General features: G+C 57.4%; 5 protein-coding genes across 5 annotated transcripts; 2 read left to right on the top strand and 3 right to left on the bottom strand.

Moving 5' to 3' along the window:
- Window positions 1–178: 178 nt before the first annotated feature.
- Window positions 179–1,531, top strand: NCLIV_004920 (hypothetical protein; the record flags this gene model as incomplete). The annotated part of the gene is made up of 3 exons (XM_003880002.1): window positions 179–608; window positions 841–1,093; window positions 1,468–1,531. The coding sequence occupies 3 exons, from the start codon at window positions 179–181 to the stop codon at window positions 1,529–1,531; spliced, it is 747 nt and encodes a 248-aa protein (XP_003880051.1).
- A 2,029-nt stretch (window positions 1,532–3,560) lies between these two features.
- Window positions 3,561–10,020, bottom strand: NCLIV_004910 (conserved hypothetical protein; the record flags this gene model as incomplete). Its single annotated transcript, XM_003880001.1, has 5 exons — window positions 3,561–6,986; window positions 7,469–7,613; window positions 8,165–8,356; window positions 8,971–9,220; window positions 9,552–10,020. 5 exons carry the CDS (start codon window positions 10,018–10,020, stop codon window positions 3,561–3,563), a joined length of 4,482 nt encoding a protein of 1,493 aa, XP_003880050.1.
- A 2,396-nt stretch (window positions 10,021–12,416) lies between these two features.
- Window positions 12,417–16,960, top strand: NCLIV_004900 (hypothetical protein; the record flags this gene model as incomplete). Its single annotated transcript, XM_003880000.1, has 7 exons — window positions 12,417–13,721; window positions 14,425–14,560; window positions 15,074–15,227; window positions 15,610–15,733; window positions 16,064–16,169; window positions 16,554–16,667; window positions 16,929–16,960. 7 exons carry the CDS (start codon window positions 12,417–12,419, stop codon window positions 16,958–16,960), a joined length of 1,971 nt encoding a protein of 656 aa, XP_003880049.1.
- A 1,292-nt stretch (window positions 16,961–18,252) lies between these two features.
- On the bottom strand, window positions 18,253–20,669 carry NCLIV_004890 (conserved hypothetical protein; the record flags this gene model as incomplete). Its single annotated transcript, XM_003879999.1, has 5 exons — window positions 18,253–18,439; window positions 18,790–19,048; window positions 19,633–19,964; window positions 20,358–20,429; window positions 20,617–20,669. The coding sequence occupies 5 exons, from the start codon at window positions 20,667–20,669 to the stop codon at window positions 18,253–18,255; spliced, it is 903 nt and encodes a 300-aa protein (XP_003880048.1).
- Window positions 20,670–24,252: 3,583 nt separating this feature from the next.
- Window positions 24,253–26,290, bottom strand: NCLIV_004880 (conserved hypothetical protein; the record flags this gene model as incomplete). The annotated part of the gene is made up of 2 exons (XM_003879998.1): window positions 24,253–24,828; window positions 25,442–26,290. The coding sequence occupies 2 exons, from the start codon at window positions 26,288–26,290 to the stop codon at window positions 24,253–24,255; spliced, it is 1,425 nt and encodes a 474-aa protein (XP_003880047.1).
- Between the last annotated feature and the right edge of the window lie 1,542 nt (window positions 26,291–27,832).

Here is a 27,832-nt window from a genome sequence, read left to right as displayed (position 1 = left end):
AGAGTTTGAACAGCATTTTTAAAAACCTACACTACCCTTTCCGCACCAAAATCCGAAGATCCCCCATAACGGGTACGCATTAGAGGAGGCGAGACTTGCCGTCAGACGCTCCAGTGGAACGCATATTTTTTGAGGTTAGTCTCGCGGAAGAGGATTCCTTTGGGTTATTGGCGTCAAAATGGAGAAGTACAGAAAGGTTCCTAAGGACAAGGAGCCTATTGGCTCCAACGAGATCCGCATTACTTCGGCAGGAAAAGTGATGAACTACGTGGCGTACGCAGCACGACTTCTGACGGAGCAGAACATGCGCAAAATCACCATCAAGGCAACAGGCAATGCCATCGCACGTGCCGTGACCTTGGCAGAAGTCCTGAAACGCCGCTTCAAGGGGCTTCACCAAATCACAAAATGTGGAAGCACGACGATCACTGACGTGTATGAACCAACTGAGGAAGGACTGGACAAGGTCAAGGAAGACCGCGTCGTTTCCTTCCTCGAAATCACGCTCTCATTCGACCTTCTGGATCAGAAAGACCCCGGATATCAGGCCCCGATCGATGAGAGCCTCGTGAAGGAAATGAAGCCCGAGGAAATCACCAAAACCGGAGGTGAGTTTTTGTCAGAGGGAGAAGGCCATGCACACACAACAAACACGTCTGCGCAGTCAAAAGGGTGGGGCCACCCGAGGGCCAGGAGGCGAGGGAGTATGTGAAAATGCCCTCCGTGCTGCCTGTTGTGACTTCCGTGTCCGGCGTGAACCAGCTCTGGTGTAGTCGGGTCTTCACTTTTTCTCTCATTCCCTCATTTTCTTTCCTGTCTTGTGTCTTTGTTGACTTGCAGGCTTCCGCGAGCGCGGTGGATTCCGCGGGGGTTACCGAGGTGGATACCGCGGGGGATACAGCCGGGGCGCCTACAGAGGAGGCGGCGACTTCCGTGGAGGCTACAACAGGGGAGGATTCCGTGGCCGTGGAGGCTACAGAGGGGGACGTGGAGGTGACTACGAGGGGGAGTACAGGAATGGTGACTATGGAGCCGAGTATAACAACGGCGAGTTCGGAAACGACTACAGCGGTGGCTATAGAGGCAGGGGGCGGTAAGTTCAAGACGCGCAAGGAGGGAAAAACGAACCTGGAGAAACAAGTGTTTCCCCAGAGGGGAGATTTGACACATGCATGTGCATATGTATGCGTGTCTGTTGTGTACGGCAGTCGGCAGGGTTCATTGACGTTCAGCACAGTGTGCGCCGTATTGTGTTTCACCCGCGGAGGGGCGAAAGAAGTTGAGAACGGCCGTGTAGTTGCCGGGAGATATTTTCATCCGCTATGAAATGTGTTTGTGGGATGTATAGTGTTAGATGGGCTGCAAGACGTGCATGCTGACGCCTTCTTTCGTGGCAGTGGAGCACTAGCGATGTTGCTCGGAAAGATGGCTGCGCTCTCCAACCGTGATTGTTTTCTGTGCGTTCAGAGGTCGCGGCTTCAGGGGAGGCGCGGTTGGTAGCTACCGCGGCGGCCGAGGACGACCGGAGTAGGTGACGAGAAGGTCCGTTCGATGGGAGGGGGAGTCTAGAAGGTTTTTGAGTTCCGGTCGGTGTCGGCTCGTCTGGGTACGGTCGAGGAAGAGTGTGTCCTTTCGGGAAGCGGAATGAGAGGCTGATGTAACAGGTGCGTAAATCGAGAATGGACGTGGACACGGATTATGAACAGTGCGCAACAGATCTGAGGCAAAAGTGGACGGTGGAGAGGCCCGTAGATGTGATTGCAAACTTACGGAGAAGGATCGGCAGCGGACACGGTGTGCAGCTCTTTGAGCAGGAGAGAGATTTGAAAGGGGTAAACATCGAGAGGACGGAGACGCCAGAAGACACACGGAAAGGGAGATTATGACCGAAGGCAGGGGAGGAGGAGAATGTCTTTGCGTGTGGGCGACAAGACAAACGGTAGGACTACCGTTTCCATAGCGGTATCCTTTCTCGCGTTATATACAAGACGTTTCTGCAGCGTTTCAGTGGAGATGCTATCGGGGAGACAGACAGAAACGTGGCACAGAGGGATGAAGGGAGGAGCACCGGGAAGAGTGTTCTCGTGCCTTCACCGTAGTCCTTTCTCGCCTCGATACATGTGCTTCGTTGGGGTGCACACCCTCCTGTGGAAAGGTATACCCCTCAAAGAGGAGTGAAACTGAGGAGAGGAACACGTTCACCTTCCGTCGCTTTCTCTATACAAATTATCTGTCTCGTTCTTCCCGTGACTCCCCTTTGTGTCAGTGTCCTGAGAACAGAACAGACGTCCACTGCGCACAACCGACCCCAAAGCGAAAACTCCCGAGTTCATACGCGTGCTATGGTTGCTCTCAGTCCCCGCACGGTCCACGGGGATAGGTTTTTTTGTGGCGAGAGGTGTGGAAACTCGGAAATGTCCTAGGCCTGCCTTCTCCCGCATATGTCCGCTGTTTTTCAAGGGACAACTGCTATCGTAGTCTTTCTGCGAGAGATGCCTAGATGGAGCCTAGTCTTTGTGCCGAGTGCCGTTTTTTCCCGTATTGACACATGAAACGTGCCGCTGGATACTAGAATGCGAGCTAATCTGGCATACAAGCGACTAGCTGTCTTCCACCCCGTCCCACGTCTCGCCAGTAGAAGAAAAATTTGCCTTTTTTTCCATTTTATTCCTGTATTGGTTCACACTTTATCGAGTCGTCGTTCGGGATGCCCTACCGTTAGTACATCGAAACGTATGCTTGTGGATTCCGGGTCGTCAACTCCTGTAGTTTGTAGAGATTAGGAAAAGGAGCAGCCACTGTAAGACTACGTACATCGTCTCAAAGGGGCGGCGAAGCAACACAGATAAAACGATCTGGACGGGGGAAACTCGCCAGGAGGCAGTGTTTTCTCCTGTATACCGGTATTTCACCGAACAAGGATATGTCGTCCGCGAAAACTGTAGGCCGTTTGTCACTCTTTTTCTCGTAAAAGCTCAGCAGATACTGCACGAGCTGGAGCGGCAATTGAGGTATCAAACATGCAAAGGCACAATGACACGCAAATGGGGATAATGGGGCATCTACACTTTCGAATGCCCTGTGATGGAAAAGAAACACCCGTGCAGCGAGTGTTAATTTGGGTAGTCGGAAAAGTAAATCCAGCAGTTCTGCTCGTGCGAATCAAACCCGAAGCTTTCTGACGAGGGTCTAAAATCTGTGTGCAGTCCTTCCCGGCCACGTGTGTCCAGCGATAGAGCAGGTGTAGTTGAGTTCGTAGAATGAGTTGGACGTTGGAACTTCAGCCTGAGTTCACAAGTTAGGTCGCTTTTGAACGTGCTAGACGTTCCGCTCCCTGCGCAAGCATCCTGAGATACGCGCATCGTTGAGTACGTGTGCCGTATGTTGGCGAGAAGAAAGCGGAAACAAATGTAGTTTCTAGGTGTCGTGTAGTTGCGTGGTTCAAACAATACTGAAATCCCTCAAACACGTCGCAGTCTCCTACGGATGATGAGGCGCTCGATGGATCGGAAAAAGAATTGGAAAATTTTGGGGAAAAGGGAAATTCTCACTCCTTCGGCTCAGAGGGACGAGAGGCCGGGACAAAGACTGAAATCGCTGCCGGCCGCTCTTGTCCTAGCAGTTTTGACCATCCTCCAGTCGGTTTGTCGTTGACGCTCCTTTCTGTTGTTCTTTTCTTTTGTCTTCGTGCGCGCGCCTTCCAGTTTGGCGGAATGGTCACCACGGGAACACAAATCCGGCGAACGTGATTCGGCCTCTACCAGGGATCTCAAACGCTCCAGAAGACGCGCGCGTCCGTACGCTCCAATGTAGTTTCGTTTCCTGTTTGGCATGTCTTTTTGAGAGAGTTCTGCGCTGAAGAGAGACGTGGCCCCCGCCTGGTGACAGCGAGCGTCCAGTCGGTGAATGAGGTTATCGATGCTGTCCCCACTCGTGTCCCTCTCTGGGGGAGGGAGGCAGAACTCAGGTTTTCCGTCGTTTCCCGGAAAACTTTTTGAATCGGACGACCTGTCAGACTCGAAGTCGGTTTCCTCCTCCCCGTCGGAATATCCCGACGACTCCTCAGAGCTGCGGGACCTAGCACGAGTTCGCCTGGAAAACTTTTCGACATCGCCAGAAACGGCGGAACAGGAGCTTCGACCTCGAGAGTGCTTCCGGGCGAGGTCTCCATAGGTCTGCTTACGCCCGCTGCTTTGGCGGAAAAATGCCAGCCCGTCGTCACGTTCCTTGGCCATTTTCCTCGGGTCTCGATTTCGCAGTTTCGTAGGTTCGCGCGGAACGCCGTCGGAATCAACTCTGTGAACGCGATAGTCGCGTTCTACGTCTTTGTCTCTCTTTGCAGTTCTCGCTGTCGCCCGTCCTTCCTTCGGTTTCTCTGTTCCGTCGAGTTCGGTCGCCTCACAATGCCACACTTCCACGAAGTCCCTTTGGTTTCTCCTTCCTTCGGCAAGAAGCACAGAGGAAGGCACGTGCTCCACCTCAAGCCCATGTGCCGCACGCGTTGACGTACCCACTGCTACGGGGCGCTCAGTGGCAGAAAATGGTGAAACAGTCTTCGACGATTCACCGTTCTCTTTGGCGGGTTTTGCTTGGCAGTCTTTGCGCGCCACTGCCGTTTCATTCACTTGTTTCGGTTTCCCTCCTTTCGATGACGGAACGTGCGTACTGGCTGTCATTTCTTTTCGCTCCAAACAACTCAAATCTGTGCCGCCCTCCGGTTTGTTGTCGGGCGGGATTCGACCAAGATGCGGCGATCCCTTGGCCTCCAAGCGCGTCTCCTTGTCTCCACCACCGCCAGCGAGAGGCCCTGGAGCCCCTTCAGGCGCATCCGAACATCGATGGAGAGTCGTCGTGGCGGCTGATCTCTGCGGGACCGCAAACGCAGCTGAAGTATCCGAGTGCTGCACAGATTCAGGCGGCTTTCCTGGGAGGTTTCCCGCCTGTTTCGCTGGCCGATGAGGGGGTTCCAAGGCCGTTTTCAGCTGGGCAAGCGAAGGCTCCATTCCTAAGGAAGGAGGCCCATGCCCTACCAAGGCGACCTTTCCCTTTGCCAGCGTGAGAACGACTTTCTGGGGGGAACCTCTTTCCAGGATAACAGACTTTGCGCCGTTTACGCCCCCTGTATTCCTTCGTTCGAGCGTCGCTGTTGACCCAAGACGTTTCGGGTCTTCTCTCTTCGTTGCTTCCTCTCCTTCTTCTTTCTCTCCCGGGCTTTCGCCGCTCTTGCCTGCTTCGTCCCGTCCCCTTCTCTCCGGCGGAATTCCCGGCGGACGCTTGCCGATCTTCTTCGCGCCTATCAAACTCGGTTGGTCTTTCGCATCGAGAAGTCCTCCCGGCTCTCCAACTTTCGAGTCTCTCCCGGCCGTATGCGTCTTCTGACCCGGAGGGGACGAACTCTCTTTCCCCGCGTCGGCAGAAACCTTTTCCGTCTCGCCTGTCTTTCCCCCGCCAGCAACGGAAGCAGCAGTCGAGCTGACTGTCTCTTCGGGGGAATCCGTTCCACTTTTCGCAGGTGAGCGTTCTTCGCTGGCGTCAGTGGCATGTTCGCCCTCTTTCTCGCGGTGTGCTCTCTCCGCCTTCTGACCCTGTTTTGCCTTGGCGCCTGCGGGAGGCTTCGAGAGGGGACCTTTCCCAGCAGTCGCGGACTTGGGATTCGCAGGACGCTTCCCGCTGGGTTTCGCCGGCGTGCATCCCAGCCCTTTTTCGTCTGTTCCCCGCCCGTGCGGATGGTTTTCCGCACTGGCGTCTGAACCAGCGGGGAGGGGAAGTCGAAGCGGAGGACACTTTGGGCGGGTCACCAATTTGGCTGCATGTGGGCATGCCTTACCCGACTCAGCGGCGCCGACTGCACTTGCCTTCGGCAACCCTGCCGGGATCTTCAATGGACCCTCACCAGCGCCTTGAATCTGTGGAAGAGCTGAGTGCGGCGAAGAACGCGGCGGAGAAAGAGAAGACACCAACCCCCTTTGAGCGGGGGAAGCCTGGCCCGACGCAGCTGCGGGGTGAGGCGCGACGGACGACGCGCCTTCCATGTCTCTCGCTCCGCTTCCTTGATTCCGCACCTCGCCGGAAGAAATAAGACGCGAAACGTTTCTCGAGGTCACACTCCCCCTTCGAATGCTGGAGGGTGCAATGAACGAAGCAGAAACGGAAGGTGAGGCGGCGCGAGATTGCGCTCCAGTCGACGGCGAGATACACCGGCCTGGAGGAGGCCCGACGCTCCCAGCAACGTTCTCTCGGCACAAGGAAGAACGCGCCAAAGAAGCTGAAGCGAGCGACTCTGGAAAACGCGAGGACACCGTAGCTGCTCGACTCGCTCGTGACGCCGCGCGGTCGGTCCCCACGGGGAGATCTCCCGGTCGTTTTGGAGGGCCGAGTGGATATGCCCGCCGGGCAAAATAGCTGTGTCTCCTCGCTGCTAAACAGCACAGTGAGTGGGCGGTAGGCGCGCGTCCTCGGTGTGACATCCCCGGCGTCGCGTGGCTCCCCATTTCTGCTTCGCCCGGGCGAGGCCCTTCTCCGGAGCGCGCCCCGGTCCTCACCGCAAGAGCTGCAAGCAGTTCCCGCTCGGTGTAAAGAGGAGACATCCCCCCGGGCGTCGCAGGGATTAACGCGTAAGGCGAGGGAGAGGCGTTTGGGGACGAAGAAAGAGAAGGGTACGACGACTCGCGGGCTGGAACTTGGTCCGCCCCTTTTCTCGCTTCCTGTCGAGTCAAGGACGCCGTAGGCAAGGGCGAATGACCGTGAAACGGTGCCTTCGAGAAGATGGGGCGAACTGCTTGCGCCTGGTTCTCGGCCTTCTGTGGAGGCGTGGCAGAGTCTGTCGTCTCTGCGTGCGCCGTACCGGCAGCATCGGACGCGGAAGCGCCTGGCGGACGCGGAAGCGCCTGGCTGCTGAGCTTCTTTGCAAGCTGCCGAATCGACTCGCCGACTTGGCCAGGGAGCGCTTCCGACACGTCGCAAAGGATCTGCGTTAGGCGGCATGTCTGCAGAAAAACGCGAACACGGTCTTTCGCACGGCACCTATCAACCCACAGGTTCTCCATCGCCATTACTTTATCGCCACCGGCCTCACTCGCAAAAGAGACACTCTCGCCGCTTCGGTGCTGGCTGAAGACTGGACAGACCGCGTGGACCTAGGAGGCGGGAGACGCGAAATCCGGGCACCAAAGGCAAATGCAGCAAACCAAAAAGCGAGGCTTCGTGTGAGCCAGGACAGATCTGCCGGCGCCTGTTGGGTAACTCAAGCTAGAGACGGTGTCCCCTGCAGACGCGAAGGGAAAGAGGTCGCCTCAGACGCGTTTTAAATAAGGACTGCGCGGCGCTGCGGAGTCACTCTATCGCTGCGTCGCTGGAATCTATCCGGGGGATTTCGCAGAACTCTAGCCCGTCGATGAATGCACGGGGAGGATCGGGCAAAACAGGTGAAGCCGTGGGCGGCGCCGCGAGGGACGGAAAGGAGCCGAACCTTCTCAGCTTCGACAAGAAGCGCATCCTGGAGAATGGTGATTTCCCGATTCACTTCCTCCTCCGACTTCTTCTCCTCTGCCAGGACCAACTGGCCTTCCAGCGCGTCGACGAGCTCCTCCAGCATGACCACGCGCTCGCAGAGTCTGAAACAGGAGAGACGCGCAGGAGGCCGGACCGCACGGGAGCCTTCGCATGTCTGAACTCCCCGGGGGCGACACTGGAGATACCGCGGGAGACAGGCTCAGCAGGGCGCTTCTCTGCAGCGCCAGGCGTTAGCCTGCAAGTCCCAGTGTGTCCCCAAGCGTATGGGCGAGTGTATATGCAGGGATACACCGGTTGGATCGTGCAAACGTGAACTCACGTTACTACAAAAACAGATGCGTCCACCGGTTTGAAATCTAGGCATCGGTATATGGGCTCTCTCGAGCAGCGGCACACAACATATCCTCGTCACCTGAAGAGATTGCTTTCGGGCTGAGTTACCACGTGATTCCTATCAGCACCCGTTTACGGAGAGTTTGACGGACCTGTGAGGATAGACCTGTCAATCCGCTAAGCCGCAGAAAGGCGTTCATATATATCCATGTATATATATATATATATTCATATATATATATATATGTAAATATATGTATGCATGTACGGCCAAACACGAAGAAGCCGTTCTTCGAGCGCGTCGCCGGCTGGCCCGTACCTATCGTGTTCCCTAGCATTGCAAGACCTCAGTTCGCCTTCCCCTTTCTCGGCATTGCACAGAACTTGCGACTTCCACTTTTGCGCTTCGTAACGCAGCGCCCGGCATCTGGTCCAATAGCGACTCGCCGCAAAGCGGCTCTCCGAGGCCGCTTCAACGAGAGCTTCGATCTGGCCGCGCGTATTTGCCGCTCTGGAGGCACAGAGACGGTCGACAGGGACACAGGAAATCGAAGCCATGCCGGAGAACAGCTGCCGAACTTGGACAGATGTCGCGAGAGTCGCGGCCGAGATGCGCCAAACCGACAGGATCCAGGGGTCTCTATACTTCACACACATACGAGGGCCGAACTGGAGAGATATAGCCCAAGTCAGGCACTCTCTCTCACACACACACGAACGTGCAAAAGGAGAAACGCATGACTTTGGAGTTCTGTGAACAACCGACGTGGAGGGGTGACGCCCTGTCCTGAGTAATCGAATACACTGAGCACGGCTAAGTGGACGCCAACCTGTATATGCGCGAGATCCATGGGCAAACGCCTCGTGATGTCACGTGCGGAAATAAAGTGAAGAAGACAATTGGGAGACAGGAAGCGAGCCAAAGGCCGCGCGGGTGTCGAAGACAGGATGAGTTGGTGGCGTTCACTTTGACCGAAGCGAAAGAAAAAAAAGAGCTCGCAGGCTGCAAGAGATCGTCCGCTACTCCTCTCGGACTCGAAAGGCCAGCGCGAATCCACCCTTTACAGGTCTCACGTGAAAAGGTTACTCTGCCTCACTCGCAGATGTGTCCACTGAACAACGTACTTTGTCAGGGCATCGAGCCAGGCCTGTCTGCATGCGCGATTTTTGGCGAAAAAAAGATATTCGTCTTGGCAGTGACACGCCTCAAACTTCAAGGAAACGCCGTACTCGAACTCGCTCGCGTTTTCCTCCGCGGGCTTCTGCTCCGAATCGGTGCTGCGCTCTCCGTCCGCAGTGGTCTGTCCCCGAGGTTCCGCCTCGACTTCGTACAGGATGTCTTCCTCATCTGGAAGAGTCTCGCCGAACGCACTGCCTGCGCATGCAGCCGACCCCCCCCCCCCAAACAGAAGCACCCGGACAGGACACAACACACGACAGAGACACGCTTCAGCTCAGCAAGACCTCGTCGCTGCTACCCAGTTGTGCTCTTTTTTTCGTTCCACGAACTGCCCCCATGTACCTGTCCCGCGTTTGATGCTCCCTGACGACGCGGAAGACTCTGTGTCACAGTCACCGTTTTCGTCGGCGTAAAACTTACCCGATTCCCACTCACTCGACACAGAACTGGAGCTCCAGCGAACGTCTTTTACGGATTTCACGTTCCCGCTCGCTCTGCTTTCTGCTGCGGCGCGTGGGTTCGTTACCTGGCGTCGTGAGTCCCAACCGTCTCCGTCGTATCGGGGCGACGCGGACCTCCTCGAGGAGCAGAATTTCCACGTCGTCAAAAATGTCCAGCGCGTCAGGTTCCGGGCCGCTGTCCAGCAGCGCACTCTGCTGGGCGAGCCATTGCTGCCGGGGCAGTTCCGTGGGCGGAAACAGAAAGAGGAGGTTGGCCCTGAGGACTGAAAACCGGACTTGTTTCTTCTCGAGCACCGGCAGGAACTCCGTCAGGAAGCCGCGGCGCTGCGCAGCCTTCGCGGCGAAGCGCCTGCCCTGATCCGCGGAGGAGACGCACACTTTCGAGGGAGGGAGAGTGGAGTCTGAAGCCCCCGCCGGCGCGCCGCCTGGAGCGGAGCACGATTCGGGGTCGTCGCAGGCGAAGAAGAAGGGTGGCCATGCACCCGGGGACGACGAAAGAAGAAACGCGCGGAATTGGCCGGAGTCAATCCTCATCGTTTCTACGGCGAGAGAAACAGAGAAGGATGCACTGCCCGGGACATGAACCCGGAAGGAAAAGCGGCGGGCGCACCGCGGCGAGAGAGCAACCCCGAGCGAACCGAACGAGGAGGAAAGAAAACGAAACGTCTGTCTCGCCGTCCCCGAGGACGACAGGAAAAGACATCACGGGCGGGGAAACATTGCTGGCGCCTCACGAGCCGTTTCTCCACTGGCCCAGTCGAACAGGTGTTGGGCGTCGCACCTAAAGCAAATCTGAAGGCGGCGCGGGCGCGCGAACGAAAAGGAAAAGAAACAGCCCCCAGAGCGAAGCCGAGCAAGGCAGGTGGTCCACACACAGAGCAATGCGTCACTGGCCCCACAGGAAAAAAGCGCGCGCGTGCGCGATCGACTGACGCGTGGCGGCGCTCGAGGCGACGCCTCTATGGGCAGCAGTCGAGCTCGCGTCAGTCAGGGCGACACATTTCAGAAAAAAACAGGAATCTGTGCCCGAAAACGGGACGTGTACGGTTTGGAGAACCCGAGCACATGACCTGCTAGGCAGCCGAGGATGGTCAGGACGGCAAACGATGGACCCGCTTTCGAGGTCGAGACACTGGATTGCCGTTTGCATGAGAGGCCGGCTGGGTCCGGTCGGCCGTGGAAAGGCCGAGGATACAAGAAGAAGCGGAGCGCGAAGCAGACCGACAAAGAGAGTCGAGAGAAGACCGACAAACTTCAGGAAACTTGCTGGAGCGAAAGGAAGCCATAATCGTTAAGCTTCTCGGACGCCGGAGCCCGTGCGCTCAGCCGTCGATTGTACCGCCTCTGGAGTTCACCGGAAAAGATCGGCGTTCCGACGATGTGTGTGTGGACAGGAAGAAAAGACCGGATAGTAGAGGGGAAAACAAAGAGAGAGGCGCCAGCTTTCCAGAACCGACGTAGCGACTTTTCAGAGGCGTAGCTGTTCGACCGGAGTCAATCCCGCCGTGGGCACCACGTAGTGCGACTCGCTGTTTGAGGAGCTCGACCGCGAGGACGTGAATTTCCGAGGACTGGAGGAAATCAGGAAAACGAAACGCGGTTCAGATTCCCCCCGACGAGGGAAAGAAACCTTGGAAAAAAGTAGGAGGCAGGTGTAGGCGAGGAAGCGCCTTTTTCGACTTCGTCCACTCGTTACCCGCTTTTGAGATTGTCATCGTGCATGCAAGTCATCCAGCGCAACGCGGGTATAAACAGCGCTCTGTTGTCCAGCCAGTGGCTACCGTCTCGAAACCAGATGTCGAGGCATCCAGCCGCGTTGCACTCTCCCTCGTGCATCCCCGTGTAAAAGGAAAACCAGCGAACTCGACCAGGAAACGGTTGCCGTTTGGACCTACAGGAGTTTCGAGTTCAAAAATGCAGGCGCAAAGACACTCCGCAAGTCCTCGATGGGAGTGGCAAAACCGCTCCCATCGAGGGCTGTCGACTTGCAAGTCTCCTGATGGCGCCGCTCGAGCAAAAACCTTCTTTGCGCACGAGACACACTGGTTCTGAGTCCCCAATCTGGTGTGCCTTCGCCTGGAACCTTTCCTGTTCTCCCTACCCAGTAGTCGATTCCCTTTTTGATGCGGTCTCCTGGTGCATTCGTTTTTCTGCGGAACGGTCTGCGTTCCACATTTTTTGCCGGAAGTTACTTCTGCGTGTCCTTAGCGCCAGTCTGGTTTCGGGGGAACCGCATTCTTCCGGAGACCGCTGTGTCCGAGATTCTCCGGAAGGACAAGTTTTTCCCGCCTGAAGAACGGGACACACTTTTCAGGAGTCTTTCTCGCCGTACCCGAAGACAGTTTCCTCTTCTTGGCCGTTCCAGTTCTCCGTTAGAGGATTTCCGCGGGTTGCTGGCGGCAGCTGTCCGACCGCTGCGCAGGGGAAAGTTTGTGCTTTTCTCTAAAAGAACTTTGAACAAAAGTAGCGGCACACTTTATCAAGACGAAAGATGAGGCGAACTCACAAAGCGGAATCGCAAAGGTAGATGTAGAACTCAGGGCACGCGCAGGCCTACACGCCGTGTGTGTCTGACAGCTAAAAAATAAGCGGATTCTGGAATTTCCCCGGTCCTCCGGGAGTTTCCAGCGTGCGCGTCCTTTTTTGGAGATGCTTTTCACGGGAAAGCATTGCCTTTCCACTTCTCGCCTGTCGGCGAAGACTCGGCCGAAGGCGGTTTTTGTTCTAAACTGTCCGGCAAGTGATAGCGCGTCGCCGCTTCCGTCGTAGCTTCGGCCTCGTGACCCGAACCGACTGTGCTTCTTCCATGTCCGTTTTCCCTCCGTTCCTATTTCTACTTTCCACCAGTGAACACGTGGTACCCGCATTCTCTCAGCGTTTTCCGCGCACCCTGCGGAGAGTCGCGCCTTTCCCTTACTCTTTCCTCGAGAATGATGGGCCCCAGCTCCATGCATCGGTGCGTCGACTGCGCTGCGCCCCTGGTGGTCGTCCATGACGCGATTCCGCCTGCTTGCCTTCTGCCGGTGGAGTGCTCTGCACGTGGCTTGGAAGAGTCTTCGCGCCAAACTCGGCGAACGTCGTCCAGTTCTTCGTCGGTCACAGGGATCTTCTCCGCGCCGCAAACCTCCCTTGTGGCTGCTGCCTTGAAATCGGATCATCGAAATCCGACGGGAGACGAGGTGAAAGTTTCGCCCCGCTCGCTCCCGGCGTCGTCAACGAGCCCCGGTGTATGTACACCTCCGGGCCAGCGTTGTGCCTCTGAGCCAGTCCAGGCGTCGGACGCAGTTCCCGCGTCCTCGTGTGCCGGGGCCTCAGTTTCGTTGTCTTCCCCGCGGGCAACCAGAGCGCCTAGCGGGGAGTCTGGATACCCACCTTCTTTGCAAGATTCGTTCGTTCTTTTGTCTCCCCTCCCTGGAACTCAAGCGCCGTCCAGTCACCATGAAAAGGTAGTCCCTGCGTCTTCGCCGACTGCCGCGATGAACTCAGAGGCTCAGTCGCCTCCTGCCGCTTCGCCTCAGGCGCGTGCTCCCTGTGGGATGCCTCGACAGACTCGCGAGGAAGAGCACCGTCAGCAGTTCGTCGCGCGACTCAACGACGGCGAGAACTGGACACAACTCGTTCTCGACGACGCGGCGCTCTGCGAGAAATGCTTTTCGTCCACAATGGGCGAGCTCGAGAAGCAACTGGAGGAAGAGCGAGCTCTGCTGCGGCAGTACACGAGGGCGCTGGAGAAGCTGAAGAAGCTGCGGGGAGAGACAGCGCGGCGGGGTCAGCAAGAAACTGCAGAGAGCGCGCGAGGCTCTCGTAAACGGGACTCTGGCACGCAGCGGGAGGTTCAGGAAGGAGTCGAGAACCTCTCGGCGAAACGCGACGGACCCCAACTCGACAGCTGGACCGCAAAGGCCCCCGAGGGGGCTCAGAAACGCGAAGACGTCTCGATGCCTTCGCTGTGCCGTCAGGAAGGACGGACGACTCGCGAGGAAACCGGGGGTGGACAGAGGAGTCCTCTGCATGAAGGTCGACGCGACGGAAAACAGGAAAGGAAGGAAGAAAACCAAGAGGAGCACCAGCGCCTTCGGCTCGCTCAGGATCTCCTGGCCGCACAGCAGGAGTACGAGGATGCGGAGGACGAGGAGGAGGAACTTCTCGAAGAAGTTCTGACTCTCAATCTCCTGCAGCGTCGGCTTTGGCACCTTTCGTCTGCCCACCAGGGACGGGTCGCGCGGCAAGAAGAGGTGAGATGAGGCGCAGAGCACGGAGAACACATGCTTGCTTTTTTTGTGTTGCCACGCGTGCTCACAAGATAAACTCAAGTGGATGAACATCTCGAATTTCGGCGGATCCAGACGAGGCGTTTGAGCCCACGACACGTCCCCTGGAAAGCGTCTCGCCTGTCCAAACAACTCCGATCTTTTGTCCACTTGACTCCCGCGACCCGTTCGTTCGTGACCTCACTTTTTTTTTTCTTCCACTTCTTCCACTTCTTCGGTTCCCCTGTTCTGTGGCTCTGCCGAGAGGCTGCCGGGCGACCTCGGAAGGGCGGGGGTTAAAGTTCGGCTCTGATGTATATTTGTCGTCTCTCTGGACGCTGGGAATGGGGGACGTGTGTGTCGCGGCCGTTTCCTTACGCCAGTGCGTAGCCCGTCTTTGAAGATGGGAAACCGGTAGGCTGTTGAATGCCAGGCTGTCCGCGCCCAGAGAGTCGATTCGTGGTGAGCCTCCGGGACGGTCGTCCTTCCGTTCGCAGTGGCGGCTACGGCGACAGAGTCCCCAGCATCGGGTGTCTTCCCCGCGTCGTGGTGTTTCCGGATTTGTCTTCGGCGACCAGGCGCTCATGCACACCCGGCGCAGAGCTGGTCTTTGCTTCAGTCCTAGGTTCTTTTCGGCAGCGCGCATCGCTTATTCCCCGTGGGTTCGACGTCTTTTCGGGCTTTTCAGGCAACGGCAGCCATGCTTCGTCAGCGGGAATACGTGAGTGAGCAACTGGAGAGACTCAAGCAGCTGAATGTGATGAACGATGCGTTTCATATCTGGACGGACGGCGCGCTGCCGTCGATCAACTCGTGCCGAATTGGTAAGAGTCTGTTTCCGATCGGAAACTGCCGGATTCCGGGGTTCTTCCCAGTTCAGTTAGGGCCCGGGGCACAATGCCCGGCTGTACCTTGTTGGGCTGGACGCTCTCCCGCAAACGTGTTGCCTCTTGAAATTAGGTCCAGGCGAGACGTCTCCTCCGCGGTGTCTCGCTGTGCACACACTTGGCTGTGGCAGAACGAGGCACGGCACGGGGGAGAAAGCTGGTGACTCGGGCCCTTGTCGGAGTGCGACATCCAGGAACACGGCCATTTTCATTGTTTGTGCGCGAATTGCGCACGCCGATATCGTCGAGAAGCTGCTGAAATTCAGAAAGTTCAGGCCTCTCTCGGCGTGCGCCGCCCGGCCGTGTGGCGTGTCGTCCGGCTTTGTCTCGCCAGCCTACAGGTTCCTGCACGCAGCGGGCTGTCCATGCTCCCGTATGACTTCCAGCATCCGCAGAGACGAACATCTCATGCCCGCGGAAACGCAGGTGGATGTCTGTCGTTCTTCGCAGGCCGACTTTCGTCGCCGGCGAGTCCAAGTTGGGCAGAGATCAACAGTGGCTGGGGCCACATGTGTCTGCTTCTGGATGTCCTTTTCCGAAAGGTCTACGTCCATCCTACCCACTACCGCTTGCTGCCGCGAGGCCCGTACTCCTGTTTAATCAGGTAAGAGCTTTCTCGCATGCTGCGCGTTGCCTTTTTCGACGGACACAGTCTCCCCGCTAGGATTCCGCGTGCTGGGCCGTGCGGCACAACTATGCTGGATCACTGACTGTGTCGATAGTTTTCGTCTTAAACTGACGTCTGAACCTCAAAACGGGCCAGCGTTTTAAACACCGGGTCCAAGAGACCTGAGGCGTCTTCTCGGCGAACGATCGCCACAAAAGCGAGCGGGTTTCGCGTCAAACAAAGCTCAGAGCCTCGCGACTCCGCGGCAGGTGTCCCGCGGAGCGCCGGCTCGGTTTGTGCTTCCTCAGTTCGTGTTTTTGTCCTCTGGCCGTTGCTCCTACACGCTCGCGGGCTTTGTGGACCTGCGCACCTGTCGCAGGAGAAAAGACGACACTGTTCTGCCTCTTCAAGGCGGGGGTAAGGAGACCGGTCTCAGTCGCTTCTTTTACAAAAGCCGCCGTTTCGACGAGGCGACGGTCGCGTTTTTGGAATGCGTGCAGGAGGTGAGAACAGGATGCTCGACTTCGAACGCTCCCAAAAACGAACGGTCGCGCGGAGGTCTTGACTTTTTGCGTGTGTCGGGGCTGCATGCAGTCTGCCTCGTTTGGAACCGTGGACGTGGCTTGGCGGAGTTGCACGTGGGCGGGAGTCACAGAGCGGTAGTGGAAACATACCCATTTCTGGGCTTTTGTCTGAGAAGGCGTTTCAACCTGCAGATGACTTTCTTTGCGCCGGTGTCAGCACTCCTGTTGCCAGTGACTGAAACGGAGACGGTTCGCAGCTGTGGCAAATGACGTTCTCGTTCCGCTTGTTCTCCGTTTGCGCGACTTCAGCTTCACGAAGCGCTCGTCCACTTTGCTCGCCAACCCTGGCCGCCGTACGCGTCCCCTGGTGTACAGACACCCTGGGAGCCTCCTGAACTCCCTTTCGCGGTAGAGAGTACGTCGCCGGATCTGTTTCCTGTCGTTTTGGTGTCTCTCGCCCTTTTCAGCAGGTGTTGTCTGAGATCTCCCCTGACGGACGTGTCACCGCGGCGCTTGCCAGGGCGGCGCCCGCGTCTCGCACGTCGCTAGATGGTTGCTCTTCCAATAAAAACCTTCATTAGAATAAAGAGAGGTTTCTGTGTGTGTGAGCTGTTTTGCCGGAAAGTCCTTCGGCGAGGGAAGAAAACTTGTACGCCGGGGTTTGGCTTTCCGACTGCTATGCAGACTTCTCGCATCGCGTTCCTGGATCTTTTGAAAGCCGCTGCAAGTCCATGCAAAAATCCATGCTGAATTTCCAGGTGAAGAACGCTCCGCTTTCGCGCTCTGTTTGCTCACGCAGGCGACCGCGTCGGCGGCCTGTCCATCCGGCTGCAGATGAGCCAGGACGAGCGGTGGACGAAGGCCGTGAAGTATCTGCTTATCGATCTGAAGTGGCTGCTTAGTTATGTCGAGAGTAAGTGTTCGTACAAGTCGGGGCCGGCGAGAGTGTGTGAGAACAAGGAGAGCTGCTCGTAACCTGTGCCGCGGTCTCGCGGCTGGTCCACGTCTCTGCGGTTCGTGAGGCACAGCCGCTCCGCTGATCTAGAGATGGATCAGCGGGAGAACGCATGGGCAGCAAGATCAGTGAGACGTAGGTTGGCCGTGCCTTCTGGAGGAAAGCGTGAGACGCCCACGGTTTCTGTGTGCCACGCGTGCGGTTGTGCGTCTCCCTCAGGAGTCTGCGTCGTGTGCCCATCTTCCTCCTAGCGAGAGTTCCGAATCGAGGCGCTTCTGAAGGCTCTGCACTGCCCGCGGCGTGTGGCTGCTGGGAGGGGTGGGCGGTGGAAACGCTGTGCAAAAAGGCGCAGTGGAGAGTCCATGCGCGGCGCGACTTGCAAGAATGCGCAAAGACTGGCTCTGGCGTTCCAGGGAGGTGCTCAGGAAGTGAAAACCGGAAGGATTGCAGAATTCTTACACAGGTCACAGAAGGGACAGAAGGGCGAGACAGCCAGGTTCAGGGAAGGGGGACGAACAACCAGCTGCCTGTGTTCTGTGAAGCAGAACGAACCCGTGTGTGATGCAGAGGCGCCGACGTGGTTTACAGGGGACGTTCGATGCCGCGTGTCCGGCAAGTCGTCTTTGCTTGCCAAATGATGTGTTCACAGTGGGCCATACGGACCGAACGGGGCCAGACTGAGGACCTCGACGCTTCGGCGTTCTCCCCCATACTGGGGCAGAAAAGCCGGGTTCTCGATCTCCAGGCTCGATTAGCACGACGGCCGAGCGCAGGGAAGAACCGGCGGCGCCTAGACTGGAGTGGAAAGTGATACTGGGATTTCGAGGTCCCGTTTTCGCAACTCAAGCTTCTCTGATGGAGGCAGGAATCGTGTCCAGTGTGCGTACAGCTGTTGCGCAACGCAGCGTCAGAGCTCGTCTTGCTGATGCCCCGTAGGAGCGGGAGCGCAGTTGCGTCCAACGCTTAGCGTGCCTTTTCGACACCGGTTACGAGGACTCGTGGTTCACCTTGAAACGTACCGTCAGTGAACCTACGAGTGACACGGCTCGACACATTTACCTGAAACGCGTAATCGACAGGTAAACGAAGGGGTGCCCGCCCCCAACGGGTCCTTTCCAGGGCCCCGGATTCTCGGAAAAACGAAGGGTTGGACCGAGATACCGTCAGCACGCGGACCTCTTGAAACCACTATCCTCTCGGAAAAGAACTGTAAAATGAAACCCTCGCAGTTTTTGGCGTCGGAAACAGGACGTGAATCGAAAAGATCCGCGAGAGTCTCATCCGTTCATACACCCGGGACCGGAGTGGTGCTATGCTTAGGCTAAACCAACAGTGTTTATGACCGCGGCTTTCAAGCGAGGACAGATCTTCCCAAGCCGTGCACATGCCGACGCAGTGATGTTTCCGAGAGACGCGTTCAACCCGTTTCAAGCTCAGTAAATTGGTGATAGGTTTGCTATTCTGAACAGCCGATCTAAAATCGAAGCGGTCGACACAGTGCGTCTTTGGGCACACTGTCTACGAGTCGGTGTGTATCGCTCTGCTATGAGTGGTCGTGGGAGCAAAGAAGTTCCTGCCACGGAACGGCCCAGAGTTTCCGCGTTTTGCTGGTGATCAGCGTGCGTCCTGCAGCGACTCCCGCAACTACCGTCAAAAAGAGACCCGCGTTGAACGTCATGCACACGAGCATGAGGCTCCAGTCAATGGCGGCGATCATGCAGGCGAAGAACCTGTAAAGGCCAAAAGAGCCAAAGTCACGCACCAAAAAAAAGTTGATTTTAGAACCAACGTGAAACTCTTCACCACCGTAGAGCCTCGCACTGATTCCCTGGACACAGCGACCGAGAACAGTTGAGCCTTAGAATTTTTCACAAGCGCTCTATCAATATATCGCTCTCCATGATATACATCTACGCGGTTCCAGGCCACGCGCGCGGGTCCCCTGGCTATCCATCAGATCGCCCTGTTTCCCCGACGAAGCGCATCCCCTTTTTGAGAGGCGGAGTCCTCTACCAACCCCCGGTCGCGACTCTCGGGCCAGACCCGAGAGTCGCAGCTCTACAGCTGCGATGAAACTTACCACGTGGACAGCGTACGCCGCGCGGTTTCCCGGAAAGTTGAAGGTTGCACTCCTGCCCCAGGGAGACCCTCGGCATGGCCCTCCCAGGTCGGGTCTCCGTCGAGTCGCACGCCTCGGTTCCCTAGACAGCCGCTTGACTCAGCCGCAAACGCACCAGCGTGGTGCGTCACAAGATCTCGGTCTGCCTGCTTTGCCGATCCTTGTGCTGCTGAACCACCGACTGCTTGGCCGAGACCGGCAGCGGCTAACGAGCTCCCGGCTGCAGGAAACAAATTGGAACAAAGGCCCAGGAAGAAGGCTGTCGGCCTCCCACGGCGATACGCCCATCAAGAGTACGCGGACTGAGTCGGCAAAGAAGTGCAGAGTCTGTAATTCCCGCGAATAACTCGTTTCCCGAATGCCACGCCTCACGGCCAACGCTATCCGAAAAGTTCGCAGGCAGGAAAGACACGTGCCGGTTGACATTCAAGATCCCACCACCGCCTCCTCCTTCCTCCCCGTGAGATGCGCGCTCCCCTTTCTGGTTCGTGCGGTCGCGAAAGGCAAACTAAAGACGTTTTTGCGCTTCTTAGGGCTCGAGGGACCGTGGAACAGCTACAGAGAAACGAGGCGACTTTCGCACAATCGCGCGGTCGCGGACCTCTGTGTCTTACAACCTTTAGTCGCCTTACCCCCAGGGTACTTCCACCCACTTGTCGCGCCGTGCTACGTGGGAAATCAGGAACGGAAAAAAGCTTTGTCACTCCAGGCCACGTGCACGCGCATCTTGCGTCACTCTCTGCGCACCTGGGTTGCCCGACAGGTTTGTGCTGCGCCTAGGGTTGCACACGTTATGCTGCTTACCCACTTCGCCTCTTTCCGCCGACGCATGTGCAGTGCCCGCAGCTCCTGGAGGTGCGGAGACGGTCTGGAGTCCCTCTGGACCAGCTCCGGCATCCCGCGAAGGCGCGGGCGCCCACGGCGCGCAGTCAGGGCCGCCTAGCGCTTGCCTCCACGTCTGGCTTTCTTCGCCGTCGCGCGGGGAGATCAAAGGGACGGAAAACGGAGACGCAGCCCGGATCAATCCAGAAGCTTCCGCTGGCGAGACCGACACGGCGCGGGCCGAAAGGACAGGAGAAAAGAGAGCGAGCTGACGCCGTTCCTCCACTCGGTGACACTGGAGCTTCAGCCAGGCGCTGCGCGAAACACCACACGGAACAGAGACAAGCGCAGTCAGAGAAAAGCTGCCTGCCGGCGTTGACGTCCCCTGCGGGCCGCACGAACTCTCCAAGTTCTCCTCTGTCTCGTGCGCCATTGGGTTGTCTGAGCCCGAAGCCACCCTCCAGCACTGCCCCGTCGTAGCCGCGATGGGTACAGCGAGGGCGTGTGCGTCTGCACTTTTTCAAACCCTCGGGCCTCAGTTCTGGATTCCGCCTCACAGCTCTGGACCGATGTGGACGTGGAGTCGCTGCACGGGACGCGTGTTGCGCACGCACGCGGGAGCCGTCGGAGGTCGCAGACCGTTCCGCGGGGGGGGGGCAAGTCCTCGGCAACTCGGAAACTCTCCCGTTCTCTGCTTCGGGCCTTACCTCAACAAGCAAGTGCAAAAGATGATGCAGACCGCGAGGAAGAAGTCGAGCGCGTCATGCGTCTTCCACCAGCTGTACCAGAGAGGCGCAACCACGCAGCAGGCAAGCACTAGACTGCGAGAACAAGTGAGGGGTATGGAGAGACACCTAACTGTGAGTCACGAAAAGACGGAACTGAGAGAAGGTAAAGTGCCTTTTTCACTAACAGAAGGTCAATGCCCGTCGCGAGACCCCTGCCGAAATCGACGTCGCCGCGTACCTAAACAGAATTGTGGCGCGGTAGCCCCAATAGAAGTTCATCTGCATTTCCATCTTTGTGAGCCTCAAACGGGGAGGTGCGCCGAAAACCAAGAGCACCTCAAGGCAGCGAAAGGGGGGAGCGGCAGATGGAGGAGCAAGAAGCGCGGGCTTCGTAAGCTGCCTTTGTTTTTTCCGCTTGGCATTGCCTGTTGGAAGGTTCAAGCAGGACCAGCAGACACGATCGTTCTCGACGCTCCGGGTAAGACCTAGGGGGGTTCAGTGCCGGTATATGGAGATTTGAGCGAGAACAACGTCAAGTTCCTCGCAGCGAAAAGTATGGGGCAGGACGTATCAGATTTGCCTAGAGCACGAACGACGCCAGAGGTGACGAGGAAGGGGGAAACGGTGGCGGGGACCCGACGGAACCGGGAGTTTTCGCCGAACGATTTCAGGTGTCTGTACAGTGCCGGCGGAGCCGCACGTCAGAGACTTTGAAGGAACAAGGCCGAGACGAGGGGTTTTGCAACGCAGGCATGGAAAGCCTAAAACGAGGACATCGCCGAAAAATGAAAAGTTTAGCGCGATTGAGCGTTCTAGGATGTGCATGAGCTACTACGGTTTCCCGCTGAGGACTAACGCCATTGAACGGCACGGCATCGTCGCACTGGAGAGTCAGTCCACACCACCAGGGAACATCAGTAAAAACAGCAGACCGAGGGGCGAAGCACGAGGGAAACCAGATCGCTTCGTCGGGTGTACACGCGGCGGGAGAGAGAAGACGGGAGACGGAAGACACACTGAATCAGCCAGCAGCTGAAACGAGACGATGAAGGGGCGAGGCAGTCACTGGTCTATCTCACGGTGAGAGGAAGAGACGCAGAGATACACCATTCCCGCTTGAGGCGTTTACTTCCTCCGTGTCGGGGCGTCCTCGTAAGATCCTCGTGTGGCGCCTCTCTGGACTTGACGGTTGCGGGGCTTCGTGCGTTGGAGAGGACGAGGCCGTTCACCCTGCGCGGGAGGCTTCCTATTCTCTCACCTCAAGAAAAGGAGTCTCGCGAACCAGTCAATAAGCACGAGGAAGAGAAAACGAACGGGGAAGACCACCTTTCCCTGCGGGACGCCGCGACCGAGATGAGGCAGCCGGAAGCGGCGCCTTGAGGAATGCCTCGGGAAGCAAATTTTTTGCGTCCTTTCTCAGCAGGATGAAAGACACGATTGCTTCACAGGCAAACTTTCACAAGACGCTTTCGTTCAAGGAAGTGAACGAAAAAGCCGAAGGCCCAGCCCCGTTGCACAAAGAGAGACTTTGCGCACACCAATTCGCGGTGTCTCCCAATGGGGTGACAAAAAGCAGGAAACAAGACACGCGGGAAGAACCTTTCCTCGGTTGTGTACAGAAAAGGTGAATGTGTCTGTTACTCTGTCTTTGACTCTCGTCCAGCTCCAGTTGGAACAAAGCAATCAAAACCTCGCAACTCAACCGTTCCCGTCTCGTGCGCGTCCAGCAGAACGTTCCCAGTCTCCCGCTTGTTTCCCTTGCACACTGGAACTGCGCAGGTACAGCCACGGCCACGCACTCGAGATTTTTCGAGGCACGAAAACCAGAAAGAAACACCAAGAGGGAGAGTATCGTGGACAGAACATGCACGTTGGCGTGGGCAGAATACTGAGAAGAGGTTGCGTAGTTCCGGATGTTTCCAAGAATCTCTCAATGTTTCGTGGACGTGTCTTGGCTCAGGAAACGGTTAGTAGCACATGCTTTCCGTTGTCGACCGAGGCTGTCTTAACCCGTGACCCTGCCGGCCAACCGTTGCGTTGGGAACTGTACGCGGCCCCAGCAGAGAGATTTTCTGCAGATGTTCTCTGCTTGTGATGAAGCCGCGCAGAACTGCCAGTGTGTACGGTGTTCGGGAGATGCAGTGAAGGCAAAAAGCTTTAGAACGAATGGAAAACCTTTCAATTTCGAACCGCATGGATCACCCATACTTGAAAGATTACTTTCATGTAGCGTGCGCGGCGGGAGAATGGCGGGGCAAGAGTCAGCGATTCTCGCTGCCATGTTCCCCTGGTGTGTTCCAGGACCGGCCTAAATAAAAGGAACGACGCTGACCAGGCCTTTCGGCGATTGTGTTGCGCGTCACGTGGAAAAGAGCGTTTTTTGAGGTGCGCACGTCTCTGCCAACACAGCCCACGCCCCGATCGCGTGACTGTGTTCAACTGAGTGCGTCTGAAATCGGAAGGTAGACGGAAGCGGACGTCTGCGTTTATCTCCACACTTTCACAAGAGGCGCGGAGGGAGAGTCCGTTGATTTCCGAATTCGCTTGGCCTCAGTTACAGCAGTGTGAGGACCGCCTCGGACGCGCAGAGCGATGCAAAAAACTTGAGGTGCGTGACCCGCTGAACTGTGTGGAGAGACAATGTGGAACATAGAAGGGACGGTTCCTGTCTTGCGGAAGGTATTCCCTTTTCCCCTTCACATCCAAAAACAGAGACACACTCATTCCATGACGCGGACTGGCAACGCATACCTCACAAAAAACTTACCGCACACCGCGGAATGGGGACATAGACACAGTGCTCAGGGAGGGCACAGTTATACAGCTTGCGATGTTACACTCGTGAAAGGCACGAGAGACTGCACAGAAACGACAAGAGTTCAAACCCCCACATAGAGCCACAAGGTACATGCAGAAAAAAGTAGCTACACTTCCTCTGCTTGTTCCATGTTCTCTCGGCATGCGCGGGATGCACGCTGAGCCCGCTCTCCGAGGGGGGGAATGTCCATCACACTGCCAGTGTCCCCTGCTTGTTCGGATCTGGCTGTCGAGAGAAGAGAGATGGATGTACGGAAGCAGTGCGCTCGCACCGAAACGCATGTACATGCTGCGCAGGCTCTCCGCGACCTCAACTGCTCTGGTAGAGCCGGGGCCTTGGCAAAACGATCACGTCGTCTCCACGAGCGGAGAAAAGCTGCCGTCGCTTGAACATTGCTCTGGTCTGTGCATATAAGCTGACGGCGGCCATCTTTTTGCCACACTCCCTCAGGTTTTCGAGGAATACCTAGCACCCAAAAAATTCCGTTAGTCCACTCCCTGGACACGAAGCCTGTCGCTCCAGGACTGAGGACTGCGGTAACGCAAAGACACAAACAATCACCTGCTTGACACAGCTTAACAACGGCTCTACACTTCCTACTGGCTGCTGTCCCATCGCGACCAGGAACACAGACATCTGACAAAACAGAAGACGTGCAGGGGACTCGGTTCTGCGTCCTCAGCAGCTCCCACGGCGGAAGAGCGTGTGCCGGACACCACGAGAAAGTCGATCGCGCAAGAGTTCTTCCCTGTCGTCCGTATCCAAACGCGTACTCGCGGGAGATTGGCTCTCATCCCTTCTCGACTCGGTCGCCCTAAATACCTCATCACCACTGTCGTGTCTTTCTCTCCTGGGCGGTGCGAACGACCCCCTGTTTTTCTCGAGTAACACAAAACCTGTGCGTCGAAACGCACTGCCTCAAAAAATGGGCATCCCGCGCGCCGTCTCTCCTCATGGTTCGCTGCTCTGCCTGCATCTTCCCTACACCTCTGCGACTCGCGAACACCGCCCCAAGCGTTTCGACCCCCCCCCCCCCCCCCGTGCGTAAGCCTGTCGCTAGTCGAAGAGTCGGTGAAACCGTGATTCCATCAGCTTCTCGAAGTCGTTGGCGGTCTCTGGACTCCCTGCACGTCGCGCTTTCTCTTCCTTGACCTGTTTGACGAAATCGTCGAAGCAACTCTCCAACTCAGAGTGTTTCACACTCATCGGGTTCGTGCCACCGAAACAGCGAGGCAGTCGGTTCCGCCCGATCACGTCTCCCACTTTGTCGAGGAACTCCTGGAGGCTAGGGTACGTGAAAAACTTGATTTCCGAAGGCGACAGGCGCTGCACCAAGTCCAAGATCACCCCGGCGGCTCGGGGAACGTTAATGATGTGGATCTCCGAGACTCGGACGCCCACGTCCGGGATTGTCGACGTCATCGCCTGCACATACGTCTTCGCCACGGACAGACCTCCGTGGAAAACTGCGTGCGCAATGTCAAACCCCGCGGCGTCCGAGACGACGACCGAGCTGGAAGTTGGCGAAGGCGTGAGACGCCCAAACCACGCCAGGTTCTTGAACCGGAAAAAGCGTCGAATATCCAAGTCCGTCAGCTGACTCCGAATCACCGGAATGTCAAAATCTGAAAACTGAGAAGCCGACGCAAGACACAAACACCGACCCCAACGAGCGATATAAACACGGACCGCCCACGAAAAACAGACAAAGAAAAGGCTCCACATCGCACTCAAGGAAGACTTTGCCTCCAATGGCTCCTCTTGCTGTGAACGCCCTGCTCCCTACATGCGCCGACCCAAGTGCTGGACCAGGTTGCCGGAACCCCCCGCGCTATCAACTTAGCACTTCTACGCACCCCTATACATATACATACACACACATATACACATAAATGCATGAATATACATATATATATGTACATATATAAACAGGAATATATATATGTGTATATGCATAAATACATATATATTTGTATGTCTGTATGGTGACGTGTATTTGGCCTCTGCGTATCTGTGTCCGACGCTTCGGCCCCGCGTGGTAGGATCCTGATTCTTCCGCACGCGGGTTCCGCTCGGAGTCTCTGCTTGAAACGCGCGGACTCGAAGCGGCGTCGTTGAGCGATGTGCATGTTAAGCGAGGAGAGACACTTGCCTCGGGTCTGCCTGCGTTGAGTCGTGCGCAGGTTCGCCCCTGGCTCCCTCTCGCCGCTGCTGGTGCAACCGACACAGCACCCTCCGGCCTTACCTTGGTGAGAATGAGGTAGTTATCTCTGTTGTCCAACCCGTAAAAGTAAAAAGGCATCAGGCTGGCAGTGGCCTTCAACTTGTCCGGGACCTCGAGCGACTCTCCCGCCGCCTTGCCGCTTAGAAACGCGTGCGGCACGCGCCAGTCGCGACACAGGGGGTTCTCTGCGCGTTTCAGCACTTTGTCTGGAAGGAACTCGGTGCTGCCTAGGGATACGCCGTCTCCCTGCTCTCGACTCCCTTCGTCATCAAAGTTGTAGGAAGAAGGGAGAGGCGACCGGGTGCGGAGCTGCACTCGGTCCACGGACACGGAGTCGAACGGCTCAGCGGCGTGCATGTCTCCGCCTCCCGAGACGCTCTCTGGCTGCAGTTCCGCATCTCCACTTTGTTCCTTTTTCTCCTTGGAAGCGCGCGGAGACTGCGGAGGAGAGGGGGGAGGCGAGGCAGCCTCCACCTGTCCGGCCATCCCGAGACAGAGGACGGGCACCAGAAGGCAGCACGAGATCAGGAACGGGAAGGCCGCAGGTTGAGACTTCACTTTCTTCCCGCACAAAACGGCAGGGAAGTGCACACACCCCCTGGAGCTTGCAGGCAGTGGATCCGGAAACCACGTACCGGAGGCTTCCTCACGCGGCCTGTGAGCGCCGTTTTCGCGGGACCCGCGACCCGAGAGGCGCGAGACGCGATCCAGCGACGGGTCAGCGACAGCGAGGCGGCACGAGGGAGGCCACCGCCGCAACAGGGAGCACTGGGCGCAGGACACATCCCGTCGGGTTCGACGCACGCGGGTCTCTGGAGGCGGACAAAGACTCTCGCTGGCAAAGACAGGCAGGAGCAGAGTGTTTGTCATCGTGCAAAAGGTAGAAGAGGTGCGAAAAGACGTGGAGCCGGCGACAACCGAGGGCGGAATAGCGGACGGCGGTATTCTGCGCAAGGCCAGGGGGCCCGTGGAAGAAAGACCGGAACCCGACAGGCCGACCGGCTGTCAGTGGAGCTCCCAGAAGACACCGCGACGAGGGACGCCCGCCTTTTCACGTGCGCTGCGCGTCGACAGCCGGAGACAAACACAACGGACGGCGCAGAAGGAACGGCTCTGCAGTCTTCATTCTCAGATCCAGAGACCGCGTGGACTCGAACAAAACGAGGTTTACTTGTCCGTGAATTGCACGTGGGGCCACACTCTCGAAGACCCGCACGTTGGCGGCGAGGACGGGGCAGCGGAAACGATAGAGACAGCCAGAGTCGGAAAAAGGTATTTTCGCGCTTTCGTATATACACCTGTTCCCGAGCGGGTTCTCGAGACAGAGGGGGGCACCGGGAAAACCTGGAGAGTCGCTTCTAGCCACCAAAGGACCGGAGGTCGGCGGTTGCGCCGGCGGTGGTCTCTCCCCCTCTCACAGCACCCGCGAGTCGATCTCTCCTCTCGCTTCTGAATGCGGATGTTCTGGAATGGCGGGTTCGATCGTCCCCACCTCACAGAAAGATTTGACGGGGGTAGGAACTGCGGCATGTCGCCAGAAAGGTGCGGCGTTGGGGTAACTCGAGAGCGACGGCGGGACCGCATGCAACTGGCCTCCCACAACTGGCCCGAACGCCAGACTTTCGGATCCCAAAAAAAGATTCTGCGCCGTGGAATCTTTGCCTGTTTCAAAGCTTGTTTCTTTTCAAGCGCGCCTCGGCAAGCCTTCCGGGTCGGGACAGGGGTTTCCTTCTGCGGAAGATTAGGGCCGGGCGCGGTTTCAAGAGACGCGACCTCGCAGGTTTTCAGGGTCACGACCAGCCCCCGCCTCCCGCGTTTACCGCACGAGTGGGGCCCTACGCCGGTCCGCTGGAACGTGCATGTTTCAGGCAACTGCGATCCGACGGAACATCAGCTAGTTCACGGAGAGACTGCGAGAGTAAAGGCCGAAGACAGACGATACCCTTCCATAGGGCCTTTACCGGCTTCGCCAGTTTTGGCGACAAGCTCCCGGCTGCTGCGAGGTAACCCGGTAGCCGGCGCGAGTTTCGGGGGAACCCCGAGAGGTGGGTGCGCGTCTCCACACGGTCGATTTCTATCGGAAATGGAGTTTTTTCCAGCTGGCTTCCATGGTTCGAGGGTTCTCCTAGCCTTCTAGGCAGTCAGGATACGTGACGGGGGGGACTGACGCCTACTGTTTGGCGGCGTATCCACGCGCCGCTGACGGCACACTGAGGGGCGCCGGGGCCGACGCGCAAGTCTGCGCAGACTCGAGAATCGCAGCAAAGCGCGATTTTGAGCGACACACAGTGTGAACCGTCAAACGGCACGGGAAGAGCCGCCGCCCGGCACCGTCGAACGCGCACGCGGCAAAAAAAGAGTCGGCGAGTCTCCAGAAGAACGAGGAGCGCGAAAAAGCGCCGGGGGGGGGGG

The sequence above is a fragment of the Neospora caninum genome, chromosome II (assembly GCF_000208865.1).
Source record: "Neospora caninum Liverpool complete genome, chromosome II".
In the NCBI taxonomy this organism is placed as follows: Eukaryota; Apicomplexa; class Conoidasida; order Eucoccidiorida; family Sarcocystidae; genus Neospora; species Neospora caninum.
Note: the sequence above shows the minus strand (reverse complement) of the source record. Positions and strands in the feature narration are given on the sequence as shown.